The sequence below is a fragment of the Oryctolagus cuniculus genome, chromosome 19 (assembly GCF_051225735.1).
Source record: "Oryctolagus cuniculus isolate XC-2025 breed Fujian yellow rabbit chromosome 19, ASM5122573v1, whole genome shotgun sequence".
NCBI classification, from domain to species: Eukaryota; Metazoa; Chordata; class Mammalia; order Lagomorpha; family Leporidae; genus Oryctolagus; species Oryctolagus cuniculus.
In genome coordinates this window covers 54,633,958-54,658,239 of record NC_142885.1, presented here as the reverse complement: position 1 = coordinate 54,658,239, position 24,282 = coordinate 54,633,958, and the positions used below count along the sequence as shown (strand labels likewise).

Genomic DNA, 24,282 nt, shown 5'->3' with positions numbered 1-24,282 from the left:
ATTTAAACCTGGTATTGTACCCATGGCCTCCACTCCCCTACACATATTGAACCCCCTTTCCTAAATCTGTGTCTAAAACTGAGCTAAAACAGGGTTGCAAGAACTGAACATAGACCTCACCTCTGGCACTTAGCAGGTGCAGGCTAGGATCTTGTTTTTCTCTTCATTGCATGGAGGGCACTTTCCGGTCACCCTCTTTCTGACCATGACCAAGCACACAGCCCCACCTGCTCTCAGCCTCTCTGGTTGTACTGCAGTTGTTAAGCGAGGGGCTGGGCACACGCCTGCCCCTCTGCTGCTGCCACTTCAATGTGGGCTGCTAGGGACAGTGTGACCCAAATGCATCCTAAGCCCAGGGAGAAGGGCTGCACTGAGGAAGTGCCCATTAAGCATGGTCTCAGAGATGGGTGGGGGCATGCAAGAGAGGAATGCTAAACAGATGAGTGGAAGGGAGGAGAGAAAGACATGTGGAAGGAAACGGATGGCTGGCTGGCTGGCTGGGTGGTGGAAGACTGGATGGATGAAGCCTGTTGGATGGCGGAGGATGAAGAAAATATAGATGAAGAAAATGTAGGTGGATAAACAGGTACATATTTGTTTGTTTTATGTATTTATTTGAAAGTTGGAGTTACACAGAGAGAGGAGATGAAGAGCGAGAGAGAGAGAGAGAGAGAGAGAGAGAGAGAGAGAGGTCTTCCATCCACTGGTTCACTCCCCAATTGGCTGCAATGGCCAGAGCTGCGCCGACCCGAAGTCAGGAGCCAGGAGCTTCTTCCAGGTCTCCCACGAGGGTGCAGGGGCCCAAGGACTTGGGCCATCTTCCACCGCTTTCCCAGGCCATAGCAGAGAGCTGGATTGGAAGTGGAGCAGCCAGGACTCGAACCGGTGTCCATATGGGATGCCGGCACTGCATAAAGCCATACAGCGGCTTTACCCGCTATGCCACAGCGCCGACCTCAGGGGTACATATTTGAATAGATACATGGAAAGATGGATGGAATGACAGATGGATGGATGGCTAAAAGATTTAGTAAAAAAAAAAATGAATGGAAAGATGGCTGCATAGGAAAGGGATGGACGGAAGAACAGGTTGGATGATGGACAAAATGAGGGAGGGAGAAGAGGAGGAAGGGTAACAGGCAGGCTGATGGCGGGGTAGGGTGGTGGCGAGGACGCACAGTCGGTAGAGGTTAGGAAGGGTGTGCGGGCAGGCAAGGCCTCGCTGTTCGTTCCCCAGCGGGAGCGCGGCCCGTTTCCACCCCCAGCTCCCCTCGGGGAGATCTGCGGGTCTTCGCTTTCGGAGTATAGGAGGCGGAGCGAGCAGGTGCGGGCGCAGGCGGGGGCGGTCCCGGCATCAAACCCCGCCCCGCCCCGCCCTCAGCCCGGTCCCCATCCCCGCCCGCGGCGGCGGCGGCGGCCCGGGCGGCGGCGCCTGGCTCTCTCCGAGACCGGAGGAGCACGCAGCGCCGCGGCGCGGGAGCCCGGGCCAGGTGAGCGCAGCCCCGGCGCGGGCCAGGGGCGCAGGTGTGGGCGGGAGTGGCCAGGCGGGACGAAGCGGGGTAAGGGGGGAACAAGTGGGGAGCGGGCTTGCCCCGGAGCTGCTGGGGTGAGGCGCGCGCTCCTTCCCGCCCCCAGAGGCCGGCGCGCCCGGTGGTCCGTCCCTGGTGCTCACCGCCCTTTTCACCAATTCATTTCGATAAACCCCGCTTCGGGCTTCCCGCTGGCCTGGATTCGGGCCGAGGCAGTTACTGTGACTGGGTCACATGGCGTTGAGGTTCTCTGTGCCTCAGTTTCCACCTCTGGATGGTGGGAACAGTCGCCTCTGCTTCTCTGGGCTGCAGTGTCTGGCGGGGACAATAGCGCTCGCTGACACCGCCAGCCCCCAGTGCTGTCATTCATCCCGCACGCAGCTGATGACTGGCCACCGTGCACTGCTAGAGGTGCTGGGGACCCGAGACTGAACAGCACCGTCCCGGGGCGTGCGCTCTGGCACTTTGCACAGCGCTCCGGCGTCTGTGCTCTGTGACCCGGCTGGGAGGTGCATGGCGCTGTCAGGGTTATTTGGGTCCATGTTACAGCTGTGCACACGGAAACACAGTGAGGTTTTAAGGGCACAGCCTAGCAAATGGGTACCCGTGGTCGGGTCCCAGCCTGTGCCACAAAAAGCAGCCCCTTAGGGTAGGACAGCTCTGGACCACAGCCCCTTCCCCAGAACAGGGTCATCAGGGCCTGGGTCCTCTTGGGCTGTACTCTCTCCCCATTTCTCTGATGGCTCTGATTTGAGGTGTCCCACGCCCCCAGTTGAATCAGTGAGTGATAGAGTTTGTACAAGGCCAACTGTATCCTTCACCCAGAACCTTGAAAAACCAGGTAGTGTCCAAGGACACAAAAGACTCAGTCCCTATAGCTATCAGAGTCCCTGCCTTGTGACCACCACCATCAGTCAGTCACTCAACACACACCTGCTGTTTCATGCAGCCAAATATGTGCCATGCAGAACAGGTACTTACCTACCTGTAAGACCTGGCACACAGTAGGCCCACAGCACACAGCTGCTGTTGTAGTGATGATGGTGATCTGGCCCCTGGCCCAGCCTCATCCTCCAGTGAGGCAAGAGGTGATAGAGCCCAATAGCCTGGCTTGTTTTAAGTCTAGATTAGAGAGGACAGGAGCCTCAGTGGTGGCCCCTGAGAGCCACAGACCCACAGTGCCAGGCACCTGCCCTGCTTGGGTACCGGGAGGAGCAGCGTCAGGGTGGGGCCAGTGCAGCATGTGGTGTCACGCACAGGCTTCCAGGGGCTGTGCTTTGTATCCCATGCAGATTCCTCTGCCCCGGCCCTCTTCCTCATTTCTAGAAATCCATCTGCTTCTCCCCACCGGAGAGCGGTCCCCTCCCAATCTAGTGAGGTCCCCTGGGCTGATCTGATCTGACTTCCTGGGACACTGCAAACACAGAGATTTGAAGGGAAGTCAGGAGTGTGTGGCCTAAGTCTCAGCTTCCCTGCTGTAAGCTTGGCCACGCTGTCTCTCTCTTACTCTCTCTCTGGGAGGGAGCACCCACCTTGAAAGTTATTTATGTATTTGAGAAGTAAAGACAGATGGAATTCCCATCACTCCCCAAATGTCCATATTGCCAGGTCTGGGCTAGGCCAAAGCCACAGCCAGGGACTCATTCTGGGTTTCTCATGTGGGTGGCAGGGACCCAACTCCTTGAGCCATCACCTGCTGCCCCCCAGGGTGTGCATTAGCAGGAAGCTGGAATCAAGAGGGGAGCCAGGACTCAAACCCAGACACTCTGATGTGGAAGGCAGATGTCTCCAGCAGCGACTTAAATCATGGCGCTAACCACCCATCCCTGAAGGTACCTGAAGTTCTGAAAGGGACAGATGCACCGAGAATTCAGAGCGTCTCTAATTTCTACCTGGAGTTCCCTTTAAGTCCTAGGAATCTGATAACCCGTGTGACTTGAAACAATTCTAGAATGTTCTTTCTTCTGTGTTTCCCACAGGTGGACAGCCTTGGGTCTGCATGGCCCAGTAGAAGATGAAGCCCAACCCCGCAGGTGCCTTCCCCGAGGCCTGCAAAGCCGCAGGCCAGGGCGAGAAGAGCTGCCCTGTCTGCCAGGCTTGGGGAGGGGTCTCAAGTCCAAGGTCTGGTTTCGGGTCTGGGGCAGGGCCAGGTGCTGCTCTAGGGTCTGGTGCTTTTCCAGGACCTGGTGCTGTCTCAGGGTCCAGGCTGGGACCTGGGGTGGTCCCAGCACCTGGACTGGGACCTAACACTACTCCAGGACCTGGGTCAGGATCTGGTGCTGTCCCGGGATCTGGGCCACAGCCTGGTGCTGTCTCAGGGCCTGCGTCGGGACCTGGTGTGATTCTAGGACCTGGACCAGGTCTGAGGCCTGAGCCAGGAGCTGGCTCAATACCTGGGCTAGGAGCTGGGCCCAGACGGGGGTCTGGAACTGGGCCCCAACCCAGTGAGGCACCGACAGCCCCAACACCAGCGCCACAGCAGAAGACTCAAGCCAAGCCCGCCCCGGCCCCTAGGCAGAAGGTTCTGGTGACCGGAGGAGGAGGCTACCTGGGCTTTAGCTTGGGTTCCAGCCTGGCCAAGGGCGGTACTTCCGTCGTCCTACTCGACCTCCGCAGACCGCAGTGGGAACTGCCCCCGGGGACCGAGTTCATCCAGGTGCGGGGACCAGGGTCTTGGGGACCGGTGGCAGTGGGGGGCGGGGCAGTGTCTTATGTGAAACCAGTGGAGTTTAGGAGCACAGGCCGTGGAGCCAGACTTGAGCCCCAGCTCTGCCTCTGTTCTTCCCACCGGACAGCCCTGGTCCCAGGGGGACAGCACCTGAAGAGGTGCTGTCCCCCTCTTCAGAGCGGGGCCAATGAGAGACCGGCGCTAATGATGGCCCCCTATAGGATCACAGAGTAAATCCGGGTGCCCCCACCTCTCCTGGCCCTGCGTGGGCTTGGCCTAGGCCTGGAGAGGTGCAGAGCTTGTGTGTCTGTTTGCCCTGAACTCGGACCTCCTCTTTCCTGTTCCAGGCTGATGTCCGGGATGAAGAGGCCCTGTACCGCGCCTTCGAAGGGGTGGACTGTGTCTTCCACGTGGCCTCCTATGGGATGTCCGGCGCGGAGAAGGTGAGCCCCTCACATAGACTCGCTGGAGAGAACAGAGTCGGGTTCAAGTCCTGGCTGTGCCCACCACACCCCTTCGCCCCCTGCAGGAAGGATTTAGGCTATTCCCAGCCTGCCTTCTGCAGCCGTGAGACCAAACAGCAGTTCTGCCACTTTCTCGCTGTGTGACCGAGGGCGGGTTAACATAACCTTTCCGAGTCTCTGTTTCCTTATCTGGAAAATGAGGGCATGACCGCCGCTTAGGTCACAGCCCCTTCCAACAGCAGTGCGACAGTAGCTGTCAAAATAGACATAGGCCCCTGGACTCAGAAATTAAACTTCTTTCTGTATTGGTACCCTTGCTTTTCATGACAAAACTGGACATGACCTAAATGCCCACCAGCTGAGCATTATTTAAATAAATTGTGTTACTTGAAAGACAGTTACAGAGAGAGGGAGAGACAGAGAGAGAAAGAAAGAGATTGAGATCTTCCATCCACTGGTTCACTCCCTAAAAGGCTAAAAAGGCCAGGGCTGGTCCAGACTGAAGCCAAAAGTCCAGGACTTCATCCAGGTCTCCGACGTAGGTGCAGGGGCCCAAGCACGTGGGCCAGCCTCTGCTGCTTTCCCAGGTGCTGGCCCCAGGACTGCCCCTTTTTACTGTTTGAATTACTTTTAACCTCTTACTGCATTACCCATTAAACGAGACAACCACAGAAAGAGTAGATAAAAATAAATCTATGGGGCAGGCGTTGTGGCATAGCAGGTAAAGCTGCCTCTTGCAATGCCAGCATCCTGTTTGGGGGCTGGTTCATGCCCCAGCTGCTCCACTTCCCATCCAGCTCCCTGCTAATGGCCTGGGAAAGCAGCAGAAGATGGCCCAAGTACTTGAGCCCCTGCCACTGATATGGGAGACCCGGATGAAACTCTTGGCTCCTGGCTTTGGCCTGGCTCAGCCCTGGCTGTTGCAGCCACTTGGGGAGTAAACCAATGGATGGAAAAATCTCTCTCTCTCTCTCTTTCTCCCCCTGCCCTCATGACTCTGCCTTTCACATAAATTAAAAAAAAAAAAAAAAAAACTTAAAAATAAAGAAATAAAAATAAGTCTAGAACCCAGCTTCTAGTTGCTGTAAGACTTGAGATCGGGGTCACAAAGCTCGCGCCTGTCCCGGGCACATGCGGAGCTGTCATCACACCCCAGCCCCTTGCTGGGGCTCACACAACGCGGTTATGTCCATCTTACAGATGAGAAGACTGAGACTTCAAAAGCAGGGAAATGATCCAGCACAGTTTGAGCCCTTCCACCTTGCCAAGTTCTGTACTGGGCTCTCCCTGGTGTCTTATATAATCCTGCCCACCGCCCAGGGGGGGTCGGCCAGCCCTTGCCTTACCCCGAGGGGCTGAGGGCCAGGTGGGAACAGAAGCCTGGTCACCTGGGGAGCTGGCAGCAGAGCCGGGCACCCCAGGGACCCTTTCAGGACCCTGCTTCTGTGCTGGACATTCTGCTGCCGTGGGCCCCGCCTTCCAGCCTGGGCCACAAGGCGAGAGGCCCCACCGTCACTCCCCCGCCTCCTCTTATCTTTTAGCTGCAAAAAGAACAGATTGAGTCTATAAATGTTGGAGGCACCAAACTGGTGATCGATGGTAGGCGCTCAGGACTGAGTGTGACCTGCTGTGTGCTTCCTCCTCCTCTCCCCTCTCCTGCCACAGGTCCAGCTCTGGGGCAGGGTTGGGGGACAGACAAGGGGCCGTCGGCCCACCCCAGGGCAGGGGCTGTGGACAGCACTTCTGCAGCGCACCTGCCCAGGGCCCTGCACGGGGTGTGTCCTCGAGGTCTTAGCCTATCTAGGACTACGGGCAGCGGAGTGCATACTCACAGCCTAGGCATGGGCGTGAGAAAGGTCACAGCAGTGCCAAAATCGGAAACCCAAGTCTGGGCCTCTGAGTCTATCCTGCCTTGCCCCACCTCCCAGTTTCCTCTCTGATTCTAGAGTGGTTTTTTTTTCCCCCTCTGTCCGCATGGAGTGAGACTTTCTGCTGACCTGTCTGTCCCTGGCAAGGCAGCTCAGGGGCCAAAGTCACGCAGAGAAGGAGTAAAGCCCCAGGGGCCCACGGAGCCACAACTTGACCCTCACCCCAAGTTAAGGGGAAGAGGGGAAGGTCTTGGGGCCAGGACGTGTGCGGAAGATGGTGTAGAAATTGGTTGGGTGTGCCCCGGGAGGTCCCTGTGGGCCCTCCTCAGCTGAGCCCCTGCTCACGCTTGGCCCGGCGTGTGTGTTCGTATGCACCTGTGCGTTGCTGTGTGCACCTGTGGCTACAGTCTGCGTCCGCCGGCGGGTTCCGCGCCTTGTCTACACCAGCACCGTCAACGTGGCCTTCGGCGGGAAGCCCATAGAGCAGGGCGATGAGGACTCCGTGCCATATTTCCCACTGGACAAGGTACCCCGGGAGAGGCGGCACCTGGGAGAGGTGGCAGGGCCAGCAGGCCTGGGACGTGCCTTCCCCAGGATCAGCCGACCAACTCGCAGTGGGTCCCAGCAGGCACGAAGTAGCATGAGAGCCCCAATTTCAGCCACGTCCTGTCCCTAGGGGCTTTGAAACCAGGCAGACCTGGCTTTGAGCCCCGGCCTGGCCACCTAACGCCTGCGTGACCCTGAGCAAGTCACTGCTCCGGGCCTCTGTCTCTTCACCTGGGCCTGAGATCACCATGGCGGGGGCCGGGGAGAGCAGGAAACGGGACCACCTGGGAAAGCGCCAGGTGAAGCCTGAAGGCTGGCAGCGTGGCAGGGCAGGGTTCGGGGCTGGCCGGAGCCTCGCTGAGCAGAGCTGCCCCAGTGGTCCCGTGGGGTGGTCCTTGTTACCACCCAGAGGGAGAGGAGGGGCCTGGGGCTAGGGGCATGGCTGCTTCCCAGTGGGAGTCCCTAGAAGGCAACCCTCAAGCAGTCTGCCTGGAGGTGCAGGCCAGGCAGGTGTCAGGCCAGCAGCAGAGCTCAGCCCTGCCTGGTGGCCCTGTCTTCCCCGGCCCCTGGCAGCACATGGACCACTACTCCCGAACCAAAGCCATCGCCGACCAGCTGATCCTCATGGCCAATGGGACCCCTCTACCAGGTGAGTGCCTGGGGAGCCTGCTCACACCAAATGTGCCTGCCCAGCTCCTGCCTCCCCCGAAATAGGGGTGGGTGGATGGTGATTTCCTTATTTGTAAGGCACACCAATGCTTGCAACAGTGGGGGCTGGGCCAAGCCAAAGGAGGAGCCTACAATTCAATCTGGGTCTCCCAGCGGGTAGCGGGGGCCCAAGTACTTGGGCCGTCACCTGCTGCCTCTCAGGAAGCGGGAGTTATAAGTGGAGCTGGGTCTTAAATCCAGGCACCCGAGGGACATGGGCATGGGCATGGGCGTGGGCGTGGGCATCTTAACTACTATCAGCATCCCTTGTTTTCGAAACTCAGAAGCCAGTTTGAATTCCTTGCTATCCAAATCGTCACTACTTGACTTTCTGAAATTCAAAACCAAAAAGAATCAGAGAGCCTGGTTTCTCCTCCCTAACAAAACCTTAACTCAGAAGCCAAGTGCATTTGGAGAGAGAGCAATGATGGAAAGAAATTCTTGTGCCCGTTTGACACTGAGAGGTTAACTGACTCAGCTTAATGTCATAAGCCTTTAAAGGGTAGAGGTGGGATTTGAACTGTGGAGGAGTCTCCCACCAGGTCCTGGGGCGCTTAACCATGGGGCCGTGCTGCAGCCACAGCTGAGCAGGGCCATGAGTGGCGGGCTCTTTTCCTAAAATCTACTCAGCTGCAGCCCACTTCACCTTGGACCAAGTCAGACCTGCACCCCGATGGCAGCAGGGACATCAGCTGTGTTTTCCCAGGGCTTCACCCTGTGTGCTTGAATTCTCTTCTCTGCCTGGGGCCTCCCTCGGCCCGGCCAGCAGCCTGCATGCTGGACACCTAATCCTCCGACTGAGAATTATTTATATGAGCATCCCCAGCTTTCCATGGTCAGCAGAGTCATGGATACCAGGCCCGGCCCCTCCGTGACGTGGCTGCCCAGTGCTTCTCCCCAGCCCCCAGCCAATGGCAGGTGCAACTCAACCTTCCCCCACCATGCCCAGGTGACCCAGGGTTTAAAATTAGCCATAGGCTGTTTACAGAGCGGCTCACCCGATACCTGCCTTCCAGGAGTACAGCCTCTGTCACCCTGGGTGACTTCCACTCCCTGCTCCCCAGCCTGGCCTCAGACTGTCCCTGTAGCATAGCACAGGGGGCCCTGGTCCCAGTAGCAGAGTTTGTGATGCCCAGATCCCAGCGTGGGATCACCGTGACTATGTCCTGTCTCTTGGCATGTTAGTGTCCTAGGGTACTTAAAACAATAGGGATGTCTTCTTTCACCACCAGGAGGCCAGAGGACTGTAGTCGTGTCCATTGGGCTGCACTGCCCCACGCCTAGGCTCTAGGGGAGGAGCCTTCCAAGTCATTCCCAGGTTCCGGTGGCCCCAGGCACTCCCTTCTTGTGGCTGCATCTCTCCAACCTCTGCCTCAATCTTCGCGTCTTCTTCTTTTTTTTTTTTTTTTTTTTTTAATTATTTTTCTGAAAGGCAGAGTTACAGAGAGAGGGAGAGCCAAAGAGAGAGGTATTCATCAGCTGATTCACTGCCCACGTGGCTGCAACAGGCGAGGCTGGGCCATACTGAAGCCAGGAGCCTGGAACTCCATCTGGGTCTCCCATGTGAGTGGCAAGGGGCCCAAGCACTCAGGCCATCTTCTGCTGATTTCCCAAGGTGCATTAGCAGGGAGCTGGATGGGAAGTGGAGCAGCCAGGTCTTGAACCAGTGCTCATAGGGGATGCTGGTGTTGCCAGGTGGAGCTTAGCCTCTGCACCACAACACTGGCCCCCACCTGCATCTTCTCTGAGAGTCTTTTATGGGGTCCCTTGTCCCTGGATCCAGGGCCCACCTGGCTAGAATAGGATGACCGCATCCTGAGATCCTTAACTTCATGACATCTGCCAAGACCCTTTTCCACGTGAGGTCCCGTTCTCTGGTTCTGTGACATGGACATAGCTTTCTAGGGACCACTATTAAGCCTGCTGGAGACATACCGTCAGGATGTTTGGTTGTGACCCGGAGGCACTGGCCTTGGCTCATTTATGGGGAAAGGGAGCTCACATTGACAGGATGTGGAACAACTGCCGGAAAATCAACTTCCAGGAAAATGACCCCAGGGTCGAGGCAGCCCTGGGGACATGGAGGGGAGGGGCTGATCATCAGGGTTCTCGGGGCAGGTCCCCTCCTGGGGTTGTGGTCCTGGTATCAGTGATATTGAGAGTCACACTCCTAGATGACAACACCCCAAGGCTACCAACTAGACTGACAGTGACCTTGTGCAGAAGGGCAGGGGTGCCCGCAGGAAGGTGGGCTGCTGGTTGTAGAGCGTGGTCTCCCCTGGGTCTCCATACCAGGGGTACAGCCCCTTGGGGGGAGCTCGAGCCTCAGGAGGGAGAGCGGAGCATCTTCCAGGAGGCCCAGGAGGCTGGGAGTCAGCTTGCAAAGTCAGTCATTTAAAATCCTGAATACAGAGGCTGGCATGTGGCTTAGCCCTTAAGATGCCACTTGGGTCACTCACATCCTGAATCAGAGTGCCTGGGTGTCAGTCCTGGCTCCACCTCCCATTCCAGCCTCCTGCCGTTGTGTACACGTTGGGAGGTGGGAGGTGATGGCCCAAGCACTTGGGTCCCTGTCACCCACATAGGACATCCTGATTGAGTTCTGGGCTCCTGACTTCAGCCTGGGCCGCCTTATTGCAAACATCTGGGGAGTGAACCTAAGGTGGAAGATTCTCTCTCTCTCCCTCCCTCCCTCCCTCCTCTTCCTTTCAAATAAATGGAAATGATAAAAAAAAATCTAATCTTAAATATAAATGAATTGTGGAAGCAAATTGACATTTTTGTAAGCATTCTGAAGACTTAACTATGTGGCAGCCCTCAGTGTGTACCCCCAGATTTCCACAAGGGAGACATGTTCACCCACCACCCATTTCGGGGGCCCCCCAGTGGAAGTCCTGCACCGGGCTCCATCAGGGTCTGGTGGACTCTGCTAGGGTAGAACAGTGTGAGGGGAACAGACCTCCGCGTCTCTGCTGATGGCTGCAGACTTTTCCTTTCTCCACCCATTGTCCCAGAGCCCAGGACGTAGTTGGACCTCTCTGAGGGCGACTGTGGTCCTGTTCTAACTGATGACCAGAAAAGGGGAATGAACAAGTGTTTTTGGCATGAGGGAGTGTGGGGCCAGGTGCATCTGTAGAATGGGCACAGCGGGCTTCTCAGAGAGTCGAAGGAGATCCTGCTGTCCAGGGGTGCTGTGGGGAAGGGACCTTACAGTCCTCACACATCCATCCACGGTGTGTGTATTGGGGGTCGGGGGTGGGGGAGTGACACTCTGAGTAGTGCTTGCTGAATGGCTAATTGATGGACTGAGAGAATAATTGGATGAGCAAACCCCAAGGACCTTCCCTCTGATCTGTCCAGGTCAGGACTAGGAGGTGTAGACAGCCTTTCTCCCCCTTTCCCTGCTGGGCTGCCCCTCCCCAGGCCCCTGATTGCTGTCCCCTGTGTCCTAGGAGGAGGCACTCTCCGGACCTGTGTGCTCCGGCCCCCAGGCATCTACGGCCCTGAGGAGCAGAGACACCTGCCCCGAGTGGCGGTATGTCATCCCAGCCCTTCCCTGGGACCAAGGCAGGCACCACATCACACCAGGCCTCCCCCTCCCCCGAGCCCCCCCCTCACTGTCTCAAGGCCATGTCCTGAGCCTGGGACCCTCAGGTCTGGGAGATGCCCCTTGTGCCCACCAGTCCATGGGCCCCTCAGGCCTGCCGGGAGCGGAGCTCTCTGTGGGCGCAGCACTGCTGGAGGAGTCCTGGAGCTGTGACCCCACTCACCCATGGGCTCACTGGGCTGGGTGGTACATCTCTCCCATGCACAGGAAGTCTCTAGAGAATGCTAGGAGCTAGGAGTAGAGCCACAAGGGGCTCTAAATGCCATACTCAGATTTCTCCCACCTGGTGGCGGGGAGGAACACTGCTCAGTGTGGGAAGGGAGACACAAGACACTGGGCCTGGCAGGGGAGGCCCAGGAGGGCTTCTTGGAGGAAGTGATTAGTATGTCATTGGAAAAGAGAAAAGGAAATTAGCTGAGAATACGGGGTAGGAGAGAGAAGATAGGCCAAATAGACCAGGCCGCTTGGGTACAAGCCTGAAAAGGAGAAACGTCCAAGGTCGGTTTAGGAAGTACCAAGGAGCCCCTGTGTCTGGATCTGATCTTGGCATAGTAAGGTTGTGGGGAGCTATGGAAGTCAGGAGGGGAGTGGCGCTCCAGCCTGCAGTGGGAAAGCATCCCTGCTCTGGCTGTCTCTTACGTGCATGGGGTTCTTGGGGGACATGGACTCGGCCCCCCGTGGTGCTCTCCCCCAGCCAGTCACTTCTTACTCAGCAGATGTTCATGGAGCCCCTGCTGTGCGCCCAGCACTGCTGTAGGTTTGGGGGTAGCTCGGTGAGGCAGGTGGACACTTCCTGTCCCGATGGGGCTTGTGTCCTGACACGAGGACATCAGCAGACAGCAGGGAGCATGTGCAATGCTGAGGGCTCTTGGCAGGTTCCCGGCACGGTGAGGGAGCGTGGAGCGGGCTGAGGCGGTCGCCCATCTCCTGCACAGTCAGGTAGCCTCGTGTGGAAGGCGACACTGGGCCATGCACCGTGGGGAGCTGGCAGAGGGGGTGTGCAGGGATTTGGAGGAAGAGCCTGCTGGGCAGAGGGGACAGCATCCTGAGCCCTGAGATGGCCCAGGAGTAGTGAGTGGGGCCCAGGAATAGCGAGTGGGGCCTGCGGCATGGCTGAGAGGTCGAAGGGGTGAGTATAGGATGAAGCCCCAGAGAGGCTGCGCACAGATCAGGAAAAGACTTCTCAACCCGGTAGGATGGGCGCCCCTGGGCTGTTCTGAGCTGGGGAGGTGGGGTGGGGGCCTGGCCTTGACTCAGGATTGAAAAGGAGCCCCTGGCTGTGCAGAGAGCAGACCCCACCGTGGACAGGGGGGCAGGTTAGGAAGGGAGTGTGGATCCTGGTGAGAGATGAGGGTGGCTGCAGGATGCTGAGACATGATCGCAGCCCGCATGCACAGATTTTCACAAGCTCTGAGGCTTTAGCCTGAGTAGTGGCATGAGCTGAGCAGGCAGCCGACAGAGGAGCAGCTTGGGAGAGAAGATCCGGTGCTCTCCCCAGAACCTGTACATTTGGGGGACCTTGGTCCTTCCAGGATCACATGGCGATGTAGGAAGTCACCAGCCACAGGAGACTGGGGCAGAAGGTCAGGTCTGGGGCTGGAAACTAGGGATCCTGGCCCGGCAGTGGTGTGCGGAGCCACTCCAGGCTCTACCTTTGTGTCTCACCCCCCCCCACCCCGCAATCAGGGCCACATCAAGAGGAGGCTGTTCATGTTCCGATTTGGGGACCGCAAGACACGCATGAACTGGGTCCACGTGCACAACCTAGTGCAGGCACACGTGCTGGCGGCCGAGGCCCTCACTGCGGCCAAGGGCTTCGTGGCTGTGAGTCCTGCCCCTCCCCCACGGGCTGCAGGCAGGGAACCCCGGGCCCCGGAAGCTTGGGGTGGGGAGGTCTTTATGGAACATCCCTAGGTCCTCATGATGACCCGCGAGATTGGCAGGGTTTGTTCCAGAATAGTAGTCGCCCAGTGCCCAGCCTGTCACACACGCCATTGCTTTTGGTATTCATGGCAGCCCAACAGGGTGAGCTCACTATTACTCTCCCATTTCTCCGGTGAAGAAGATGAGGTACAGAGAGGTTAGGTGACTCCGTGGAGTCGGGGTGGTGGCCCCTGAATTCACGGGGACTGACTCAGGTCTGTCCCCATGCCTGGGGTGTGCTCAAGAGAACAAGGGGCCCGGGGCAGCTGCAGACACCCTGGGCAAGGGCGGGGTCAGGCCAGCAGGCAGCTGGCCGACTCCCGCCTCGTGTCCCTTCAGAGTGGGCAGGCGTACTACATCAACGATGGGGACAGCGTGAACGTCTTCGAGTGGATGGCCCCACTGGTAGGTGCGCTGCTGCCGCCCCCACCCCAGTCTGCTCTCCCTGTCACCCTTCCCTACTCTGAAAAACTCAGCTTTCCCATTAAGAATCAGCTCTGGTACCAGAGCTGTGCCCTGGGTGACAGCGGAACTGGCTGGAGGCGGTCCCGGCTGTTCCCCTGTGGACTCCATGTGCTCCCCAGTTTAACCCCATTCCCTTAAGCCTGCTTCCCGATTGATTACAAATCTGTTTTATATTTTTATTTCTTTTATTTAAAATTGGAAGTGGGGTGAGGGGGGGGGAGAGAGACAAAGAAAGGGAGGGATGGAGAGAGAAGGTACTTCCATCCCCTGGTTCACTCCTATAAATGCCCACAAACAAGCAGGGAGTGGGCCAGGCAGAAGCTAGGAACCTGGGACTCCATCCAGGTCTTCCATATAGGTGGCAGGGACCCAAGGACTTGGGCCGTCCCGTGCTGCCTCTCATGGTGCCCGTTAGCAAGCAGCTGGAATTGGAAGCAGAGCTGAGACTTGAACCCAGGCAGTGCACTATGGGATGCAGGTGTCCCAGGAGACTTTTAACCACCGCGCCAAGCACCTGTACCTGTTGCCCGATTCCTAGTGGCTTCCAGCCCTGGAGGATTTGCTTGTGAGCCACGGCACTGTGTGGGAAGGCTCTGAAGAAGGCAAAGGGAGGCCGTGGGCCTTGGGGTCTCCCGTGCTGCAGCCCCCCCAGAAAACTGTGGCCTCTTTTCTCAAAGAGGGCCAGTCTGCATAGAAGGGTAGACCAGAAGCCCTGAGAAGGCGGCAGGAGATGGCCCAAGTGGCTGGGCCCCTGCCAGTGAGGGAGACCCAGGTAGAGTTCCTGGTCCCTGGCTCCTGGCTTCAGCCTGGCTCAGGGAATGAACCAGAGGATGGAAGATCTCTCTCTGTTTCACCCCACACGCGCGTACACACACACACACACACCCGCCGCTGTTGCTCTGCCTTCCCAATAAACATAAGAAGTGGGGTAGCTTGAACCAGCACTCCAATATGGGATGCGTGTAACCCAAATGGCGGCTTAACCCACTGCGCCACAGTGTCCACCCTGTTACTTAGCTCTTGCTTCCAAGGCTCATCCATGTTGTGGTATTTATTGGTATGTGGTTTTTTAAAACCACTGAAAAGTATCCCATCCATTCTGTGTTATGCACCCATCAGTGGATGGAAACTTGAGTTTTTCCCCTTGGGGGCTGTTGTGGCGCTGTGAGCACCCGCGTGCATGTTGTGTGGGTGCGCGAGGGTCCTCGGCCTGGGGTGGCTGGGTTTTATGGCGGCTCTGGGTTTACGCATTCGGAGGAACAGCCTGCCTGTGTTCTGAAGGGGCTGCACTGTTTCCCATCTCCCCCACAGCATGGGAGGGCCCTGGTTCCTTCTCCATACCCTGCCAACCGTGCCAGCCCTGCCAGCCCTGGCCATTGTCCTTCATGCAAGGGACGAGCTCGGCTCATCCTGAGCCATCTCCTCTTCCATCCCTGCTACCCTCCACGTACAAGTTCTCGCTTTTCTTTAATAGAAAAGCCAGTTCTAGAAAAATCAGGTTCTGCTGAGACGTCCCTGAGTGGAAGGCAGGTGTCGGGAGTAACTGATGCGAGCGATCCCGGGTTAAAAGCCCGTCTCTGCACTTTGACTGCTGCCTCAGTTTTCCAGGGCGAGGTGTGGATTTCATTTCAAGACTGGCGCAGACTTAGGGCCAGTGGCAGGGTCTGCCCGGCTGGGCCGTGCGTGAGGGCCCAGAGCTACCCCTGTGGGCCTCAGGACACAGGAAGCAGGTGGCCTTCCCGCACCAGTCCCAGAACCCTCTCTTCTCACCCCCGGCCATGTCTCCTTGCAGTTTGAGAAGCTGGGGTACAGCCAGCCCTGGATCCAGGTGCCTACTTGCTGGGTTTACCTGACAGGTAAGGAAAGGGGCATGGGTATGAAAGCCCCCCATGGGCCAGGTGATCCAGCCCTAGCTCACTTCAAACCCAGGGCCAGGGCTAGGGTGAATTTTTAAGGTGGCCATGCAGGTGCCCCATACCTGGTCCTGGGCTTCCATGGGCCCTGGGAGCAGGTGTCTCCTTAAATTTCACACTCCAGTGGCCTCACTCCCTTCACACTAGTCTGGCCCTGTTTAAATCTTGTCCCATTTGCCAGGAGCGTGTGATTGGACCCATTACAAAGATGAGGGATGGAGGCCATTGTGAGAAAATGGGAGGGGCAGAATCCACACCTGGGGTTGACAGACTTCCTGTGGCCTGGGCTGGAAGGTGTCAGGCCAGGGCTGCTCTCCCTAGGGCACCCTGCAGTTGGGGCTGCTTTGAGACTGGCGGGGGCTCCATTGTAACCCTGGAGTCTCCTCCTCACTGAGGGTCGGTCTGTGCGTCCACCCCCGGTGCCCGCAGTGGGTGCTGCCTGCTGCCCTCTACTCCCACCCTTGGCACCCCTCTGCTGGCCTTATCCTAGGTGGACTGCAGATCAGGCATCAGGTGTGGAGCAATCAAGGAGCAATAGACCCTCATGACAAAGACGTATTCCTGGCAAACCTGGGCCAGATCTGCTGTATATTTGTTTTTGAAGATTTATTTATATATTTGAAAGGCAAAGTTACAGAAGGAGGGAGAGACGCAAAGAGAGAGATAATCTTCCATTCACTGGTTTACTCCCCAAATGGTCACAACAGTCAAGGCTGAAGTCAGGAACCTGGAATTCCATCCAGGTCTACATGGGTGGCAGGGATCCAAGTACTCAGGCCATCCTCTGCTGCTCTCCCAGGCAGGGAGATGTATCATAGGTAGAGCAGCCAGGACTCAAAAAATAGTGCTCATATGGGATGCTGGTATTACAGGAAGTGACTTAACCCACTGCACCGAAGTACTGGTCCCCACTGTATTTTTTAAGATTTATTATTTATTTGAAAAGCAGGGTGACAGAGAAAGAATAAGAGGCAGAGAAAGGGAGATATCTCTTCCATCTACTGGTTGATGTCCCAACTTCCCACAGCAGTCAGGGCTGGCCAGGCCAGAGCCAGGAGCCAGAAACTCCATCCAGGTCTCCCACATGGGTGACAGCAACCCAAGTACTTGGACCATCATCTGCTGCCTTCTATGGGAAACAGAGTAGCTGGGACTCAAACTGGCACTCCAAATGGGATGCAGGGGTCCCAAGCTGTAGCTTAACTCGCTGCACCACACCACCAGCCGCTTGCTGCATTTTCAGTGCGTCGGGATACTTGTGATTGGGAAGGGCTGGGGAGACGTCTCACACAGTCACAGCTGATGGCAGTTCTAGGGGACTGCATATCAATTCCTGTTCTTGTGGGCCAACCACAGCTCAGGGCTTCTCAATTCTGGCTGCGTGTTAGAGTCACCTCGGGGGCTGGCGCTGTGGTGTAGCCAGTGAAGCTGCTGCCATATGGGTGCCGGTTCAGGTCCCGGCTGCTCCACTTTCAATCCAGCTCTCTGCTATGGCCTGGGATAGCAGTGGAAGATGGCCCAAGTCCTTGGGCTCCTGCACCCATGTGGGAGACCTGGAAGAAGCTCCTGGCTCCTGGCTTTGGGTCGGCCCAGCTCTGGCCTTTGTGACCAATTGGGAAGTAAACCAGCAGATGGAAGACCTCTCTCTCTGCCTCTCCTTCTCTCTGTGTGTAATTCTGCCTTCCAAATAAAAAAATAAATCAGGGGCCGGCGCCATGGCTCATTTGGTTAATCCTCCGCCTGTGGCGCCGACATCCCATATGGGCGCCAGGTTCTAGTCCCGGCTGCTCCTCTTCCAGTCCAGCTCTCTGCTGTAGCCTGGGAATACAGTGGAGGATGGCCCAGGTGCTTGGGCCCTGCACCTGCATGGGAGACCAGGAAGAGGTCACCTGGCTCCTGGCTTCGGATCGGCGCAGTGCCAGCCATTGCGGCCAACTGGGGAGTGAACCAATGGAAGGAAGACCTTTCTCTCTCCCTCACTGTCTATAACTCTACCTGTCAAATAAATTTTTTAAAAATACTTTTTAAAAAATCACCTGGAAGCTTTGGAACAGCAGAAAGCCTCAGCTGCAGGCCAGATATAGCAGGATCAGCAGGAAGGAGGTGGGAGGGAAGCGATTTTAAAGATTTTTTACTTATTTGAAAGGCAGAGAGAGAGCGAGAGATCTTCCATCCACTGGTTTACTCCCCAAATGCCAGCAAGAGCCAGGGCTGGGCCAGTCCAAAGCCAGGAGCCAGGAGCTCTATGCCGGTCTCCCACGTGGGTGGCAGGCATCCAAGTAGTTGGGACCATCTTCTGCTGCTTTCCCAGGCACGTTAGCAGGGAGCTGGACCAGAAGTGGAGCAGCCAGACTCTGAACTGCCGCTCTCATGAGATGCCAGCGTCGCAGGCTGCAGCTTATCCCAGCACTGAGACTGCTTTCTAAAGGGCTCCAGTGTGTAGCTTGGGTTGGGATCCGTTGCTCCACCCGCTCTCCTGCTCACTGGAATAGGAGGGAGAGAGACCCCCTTACAGAGATCGCTGAGAATCTGCTCCATGTGTTTTATAACTTCAGTCCTTCGATACCAGTAACAAGTTACTTGTGACTGTTTCACAGCCAAGTAAGGTACCCCAGCCTGTAGCCTGTGCTGATTAAAAAGAACCCAGTGACCTTCACCAAATGACCCTTTGCAAGGCAAACCCCCCCTGCCCCCCCGCGGACTCCGTCTCCAGGGCCCCTGGTCACTGGCCCCTGTCTCCTGCAGCCACAGTGATGGAGTACCTGCATCTGGCCCTGAGGCCCGTCTGCAGCGTGCCGCCCCTGCTCACCCGCAGCGAGGTAAGTGGGCTGCCGCACCCCCCCCCCTCCACCTCACCCCTTTGACACCATGACTGGCGGCTTGGCGGAGGTCTCAGAACCTTCCAGGCAGGCCCCGGTCTGGTGCCAGCTCCCGATCCTCACCCTAACCTCAGGCCTTTGCTGGTGCCCTTTTGGTCTGATATGCAAGACCCAAGCCATCGCTTATCACATTTACTTCATTCAGTAGCAGCTCAGCCTTCCAGCCACCGGGGGCCCCTGCAGGCAGGCTCCAGGACAGTCACTGTCTAAATTATTTATCTGAAAGGCAGAGAGACACAGAAAGAGATCTTCCATCCACTGGTTCATTCCCCAAATGCCCACAGCAGCCAGGGCTGGGCCAGGATCTCCATCTCCCACATGGGCGCCAGGGATCCAAGACTTGAACACTTGCTGCTTCCAGGGGTGCGGATTAGCAGAAAGCTGGACCTGGAAGTGGAGCCTGGACGTGAACCCGGGCACTCTGACGGGGCTGAAGGCGCCTTACTCACCGTGTCACACGTCCATCCCAGCATTCACTTCTTTGAGTGCCATTGGTACCCACCAACCACGTGTACGCACACTGCACACAGAGCCTGGGGGGGTCTAGGCTCACAGCTCTTGTGTCCTGCATAGTAAGCATATATTAAGTACCTACTGTGTACAGCCTTAAACAGGAGTGATGGTGGAGTTTTCTATTTGCCTAGTATCACACACCAACGAGCATGTTTAGCGCAGGTTGTAAACGGTAAAGCAGTGGGCTGTGTTTGAGGTCGTGTACAAAAATCCCTCCAGCCCGCTCTCTGATTCTCTGATGCCCTGCTAAGGCATCTGCGTTGTAAGATGAGAAGCTGGACAGTAGAGAAGTTAGTGACTTGTCCTATACACCAGGCTGGAATGTGGCTCCAAGTCCAAGTCTCTCTGACCCAGGGAACATGGAGAACGGGCCCCAGGGAGAAACAGTTGCCCGTGAGTTCTCCCTTGAGCCATCCAGCCTAGTGGAGAAAATAATGACAACAGTGACCCTCTGCTGAGTGGTGACCGATATGCCGGGCACTGTGCTTTGTCCCATTTAGTCTTGACTACTACTCCAACTTGTGGATTCTGTAATCCATCTACAGAGGAGGAACTGAGTGAAATAATCACTCGTTTCAGTGAGAGTGATGGAGGGCCCAGCATCATGGTGTAGTGGGCTAGGCTTCTGCCTGCAGCGCCGGCATCCCATATGGGCACTGGTTAAGTCCCAGCTGCTCCACTTCCAGTCCAGCTCTCTGCTATAGCCTGGGAAAGCAGAAGATGGCCCCCTCACCTGCATGGGAAGACCCAGAGGAAGCTCCTGGTTTCTGGCTTTGGATTGGCATAGCTCCAGCCTTTGCAGCCATTTGGGGAGTGAACCAGTGAGTAGAAGACCCCCCCCCATCTCTGCAACTCTGCCTTCCAGATTAAAAAAAAAAAATACCCAGGCACCCCACTGTGGATTGCCTGACATTTGAGTGATGGGATTCAAACTCAGTCATCCTGAATGATCCCAAGCTTACAAACCAGCTTGGGGACTGCATCAGGAGTCGCATAAGTGTACAACACCTGTCCAGGCGCTGCTGGACTGTGGTGGGCAGAGGCTGGGGCGTCCTGTCTCATCTTAAGGTGTGGATGTTCTGTTGAGCGCAGCCTAGGAGAGGTTCCTGGGCTGTGGCTCGGGCGCCCTCTGCTGGCCATCCTGCAACACAGCCCCCTAGTTTAAGGCCTTTGATTCATTTCCCACTTAAACTGCGCTGTGTCCCGGCACTGTGCTGCGCAGTGGAGGCAAGAAGACAGTCTCTGCCCCAGGGAGCGCACAGTCCAAAGGGGAAGGGAGCCCAGAAGCCAGGCGACAACAGAGGCAGGGGCCCCTGCCCAGCTCTGCGGATGCCAGGGAGGTACCGCCTAAGCCTAGCCTCAGAATTCCGTGTGCCAGGATCCTGCTTCTCCAGTTCACACACAGCTCTCGCCCTACAGAATCAGTGTGTTTTTGGAATATTCTGTTGGACTAAGGCGCACCCTGAACTTACTAGCCGGGGCAAAAGGGGGCAGGAACTGGCCACTCTCTCTCCGCCACTGAAGGGGCCATGACCTGGGGCTGCTTGGGTAGAGCAGGCAGCTGGTGGACTCTCCCTCCAGTCGCCAGCCCCTGTGTGACCCCCGGCAAGTCACATAACCTCTCTGATCTTCAACTTCCAAATACACGAAGAGGAGAGGATTAAATGGCATAGGGATAGAAAGGACTGAGCCCAGGACAAGCACAGAGCGTGTGCGCTCCCTAATTGAGAGCTGGCATTCTACGAGCCATCTGGCAGCAGGGAAATGTAGACCCTGGAGAGCGATCACTTGTGCGTAATTGAATTCCTCTTTGAGAGAAGCTTAATCAGCCAGGAGGGTGTGAAGACGGCGCCTGGGGTCTGCCTGGCCACAGTTGGGCTGGGGCTGGGGGGCGGCGGGAAGCCAAGGTCCTCTCTTCCAGACACAGGCAGGGCGCTCGGCTTCTCCTAGCCAACACCCGGGAATGCATCGAGGACCCGCACCTTGCTAGGACAGGAAGTGCAGAGGCGGCCTTTGCGCTGTTGAAAAGGGTGCGAATTCCGCGGGGCTGCTTGGGGAGGTGCAGAAAAGACAAACTGGAGCAGGCATCCTCCAAGAAAATGGAGGCGGAGGAGAGAGGAAGGCCTCCTGGGAGAGGGCATCGCAGACGCCAAGACGCGAGCCCCGCCTCTTCCCGCAGGTGCACAGCGTGGCCGTGACGCACACCTTCCGGATCGCTAAGGCCCGCGCCCAGCTTGGCTACGCGCCAGACAAGTTCCGCTTCGCCGACGCCGTCGAGCTGTACGTGCAGTCCACGAGCCGGCGGCCCCACGGCTCCCCCGCGCCGACACTCCTGCGGTGGCTGCTCGGGCTGCTGCTGCTCCTCGGCTTGCTCGCCCTGGCCCTGCGCTTCTTAGACCTGCAACCGCTCCAGGCGGCCGTGGATAGCCTCTGATGGCCGGAGGCAGCGGATACCAGCGAGACTGCGCCCTCGCCCACGCCCCGCCGGCCAAGCCGGGGCGCGTCCTGGCCCCGCCCCCTCTAGCCCCGCCCTGCGCCGTGGCCCCGCCCCTTCCCCGCCCTCCGGGCTTGGGCCCGTCCCGCGCCGTGGCCCCGCCTCCCGCCCTCGGGTTTGGGCCCGCCCTGCGCCGTGGCCCCGCCCCGCGCCGTGGCCCCGCCCCTTCCCCGCCCTCGGGTTTGGGCCCATCTTGCGCCATGGCCCCGCCTCCCGCCCTCGGTTTGGGCCCGCCCTGCGCCGTGGCCCCGCCCCTTCCCCCGCTCTCCGGGCTTGGGCCCGCCCTACGCCGTGGCCCCGCCCCTTCCCCGCCCTCCGGGCTTGGGCCCGTCCTGCGCCGTGGCCCTTCCCAAGTCCTCTGACTCCGTCCTCCGGACCTGGCCCCACCCCTGAGTCCTGACCCCACCTCTGCCCGGTCCCTGCACCTGCCCTCGAGGACTGGGCCCGCTCCTGACCCGCCCTCCGAAGTCCAGGCCCTCCCCACCCTTTAGCGTGTCCCCCTGGCCTGGCGGGGCTAGTAGGAGCCCGCTCCGCCTTCCGGGCCTTCCCGCGCCGCGGTGCGGTCCTGGCTCGCTCCCCGGAGTCTCCTCGCTCGGGTGCGGCCCGCTTTCGGGCCTTAGCCGTTCCAAGGAGCGCTCCCCGGCCTCGGCCCGCCCTCTGGCTCCAGTCCTTGCTCTGTCGCGGGAATCGGGCGCCGGCCCCGGGCGCGTTTTCCTCAGGACGCGGCCTCGGTCGGCCGTGCTGGCGGCGGGGGCCGTGCGGCGTTTGCTGCCACTTCCGCGAGCTGCGCGGCTCCGGGCTCGTCCTGACGCCGCCTTGGACTCAGGAACGCCGCGCTTGGGCCGCCGCCACCCGGACGTCCCTGCGCGCCGGGGCCTGCGGAAGCCGCGAGAACCGGGCTGCTGCCCAGCCCAGCCCAGCGTGGCCTTTTGGGGTTCTCCGTTTACGGGTCCGCGGGTGAGAGCTCAGTTAAGCACAGGTCTCAGTCCCAGCAAACCCATCAAAAAAGAGATAAAAAGCCTTAAAGAATGGGATATCGTCTTTTTAAGAGGACCAATGTACTTAGAATATGAAAAAAAATAGAGTTTAGTGCGTCATATTTTGTGGTTCAGCATTGTTTTTGTTTCTTAACGAGAGGTGGTGGTGATCGTGTAAATTTTAAGATTTATTTTTGTTTATTTGAAAGAGTTAGGGCCGGAGCTGGCCCACACTGAAGCCAGGAGCTTCTTCCTGGTCTCCCACGCCGGTGCAGGGGCTCAAGCACTTGGGCCATCTTGCACTGCTTTTCCAGGCGCATTAGCAGGGAGCTGGATGCGAAGAGGAGCAGCCAGACTGGAACTGGCGCTCACACGGGATGCTGGTGTTGCAGGTGGTGGCTTTATTGGCTACGCCACAATGCCATCCCAGGTTGTGTAAGGTTGAAGGCCACAACACTTGACCCCGCCCTCTGCTCTTCCAGAAACTGCGCCTCCCTGTGAGCTTGGTATCCGTCCTGGGTACCAAGATACCAATACCAGTGTGTATGTCTCAGTGTGCACACATGGAACCGGCCCAGCAAACCCTGGGTGCCGGCAGGGAAGGAAGCCAGAGCAAACCTGTGGTGGAGGCCAGCCTGGGTGCTGATCGGGGCCGTGGGGGCCTGGGCAGGGCGGGTCCCCTCTGCTGAACAAAACAGTTTGTGGCCTGGGCAGGGCGGGTCCCCTCTGTTGAACAAGACAGTTTGTGGAAGAGCTAAAAAGATGCTGCTCTCTGCCAGGCTGAACGGTGTGTGTGTGTGTGTGTACAATCAGTGAATAATAACCCTTCTCTCTCGGCCACAGGCTGGCCTCCGAATTCACCTCTTGGCTCCCTGCCTTTCCTCTCTCTGCTGATCCTGAGAAATCTGAAGGCAAGATGAGACTCTCCCTGTTCACATCACCATCCAGATCTCTTGTCTTTGGCCCACCCTCAGCCTTTGAATCCTCAGTCCGAGAGCGGGTTCTTGGTTTTCAGCATGTTTCCTGAAACTGCCTGGGGATGAGGGCGGCATGGGTCACTAGGCCAAACAAGCCCTCTTCCCTTTCAGAAAGGAAGTGGCGCCTCTACCCCGCAAACTCCCCCTCCCCCTCTCCCTCCCCCTCCATGGAAGCTGCCTGAATAACTAGGAGGTTCTGGGAGGCCATCTAGGAGGAGGTCCCAGGCAGAACATCACGAATGCAGGGACAGTGGGCAGCCCGAGGCAACAAGCAGAATGGGCCATCGGGACCCTGTCCGCTTTCCCTTGTGGGCACTGTAGCTATTCCCAGCTGTACACCCCACGCCCGCTACCAAACACACCCTCAATCCAGTGCTGTGATGGGCTGTCAGTACTTACATTTCTTTATTTTTAAGAGTTGATCATGGCCGGCTCCGCGGTTCACTAGGCTAATCCTCCACCTAGCGGCGCCTGCACACAGGGTTCTAGTCCCGGTTGGGGCGCCGGATTCTGTCCCGGTTGCCCCTCTTCCAGGCCAGCTCTCTGCTGTGGGCTGGGAAGGCAGTGGAAGATGGCCCAAGTGCTTGGGCCCTGCACCCCATGGGAGACCAGGAGAAGCACCTGGCTCCTGCCTTCGGAGCAGCGCACCAGCCGTGGCAGCCATTGGAGGGTGAACCAACAGCAAAAGGAAGACCTTTCTCTCTGTCTCTCTCTCTCACTATGCACTCTGCCTGTCAAAAAAAAAAAAAAA

The 24,282-nt window shown here is 57.8% G+C and overlaps 1 protein-coding gene across 2 annotated transcripts; it reads left to right on the top strand.

The window, feature by feature from the left end:
* The first annotated feature begins 1,261 nt into the window (after window positions 1–1,261).
* SDR42E2 (short chain dehydrogenase/reductase family 42E, member 2) lies at window positions 1,262–22,634 on the top strand. Of its 2 annotated transcripts, XM_070064608.2 has the most exons (12): window positions 1,262–1,490; window positions 3,509–4,185; window positions 4,545–4,640; window positions 6,203–6,260; window positions 6,937–7,055; window positions 7,649–7,724; window positions 11,236–11,318; window positions 13,077–13,214; window positions 13,653–13,718; window positions 15,571–15,634; window positions 18,437–18,510; window positions 21,263–22,634. In XM_070064608.2, exons 2-12 carry the CDS (start codon window positions 3,544–3,546, stop codon window positions 21,515–21,517), a joined length of 1,671 nt encoding a protein of 556 aa, XP_069920709.2. In that variant the 5' UTR covers window positions 1,262–1,490; window positions 3,509–3,543; the 3' UTR covers window positions 21,518–22,634. The 2 variants fall into 2 exon arrangements, with proteins under 2 accessions (XP_069920709.2, XP_089177678.1); XM_089321552.1 differs by lacking the exon at window positions 6,203–6,260 and having other exon boundaries at window positions 1,400–1,490; window positions 3,509–3,562.
* Window positions 22,635–24,282: the final 1,648 nt, after the last annotated feature.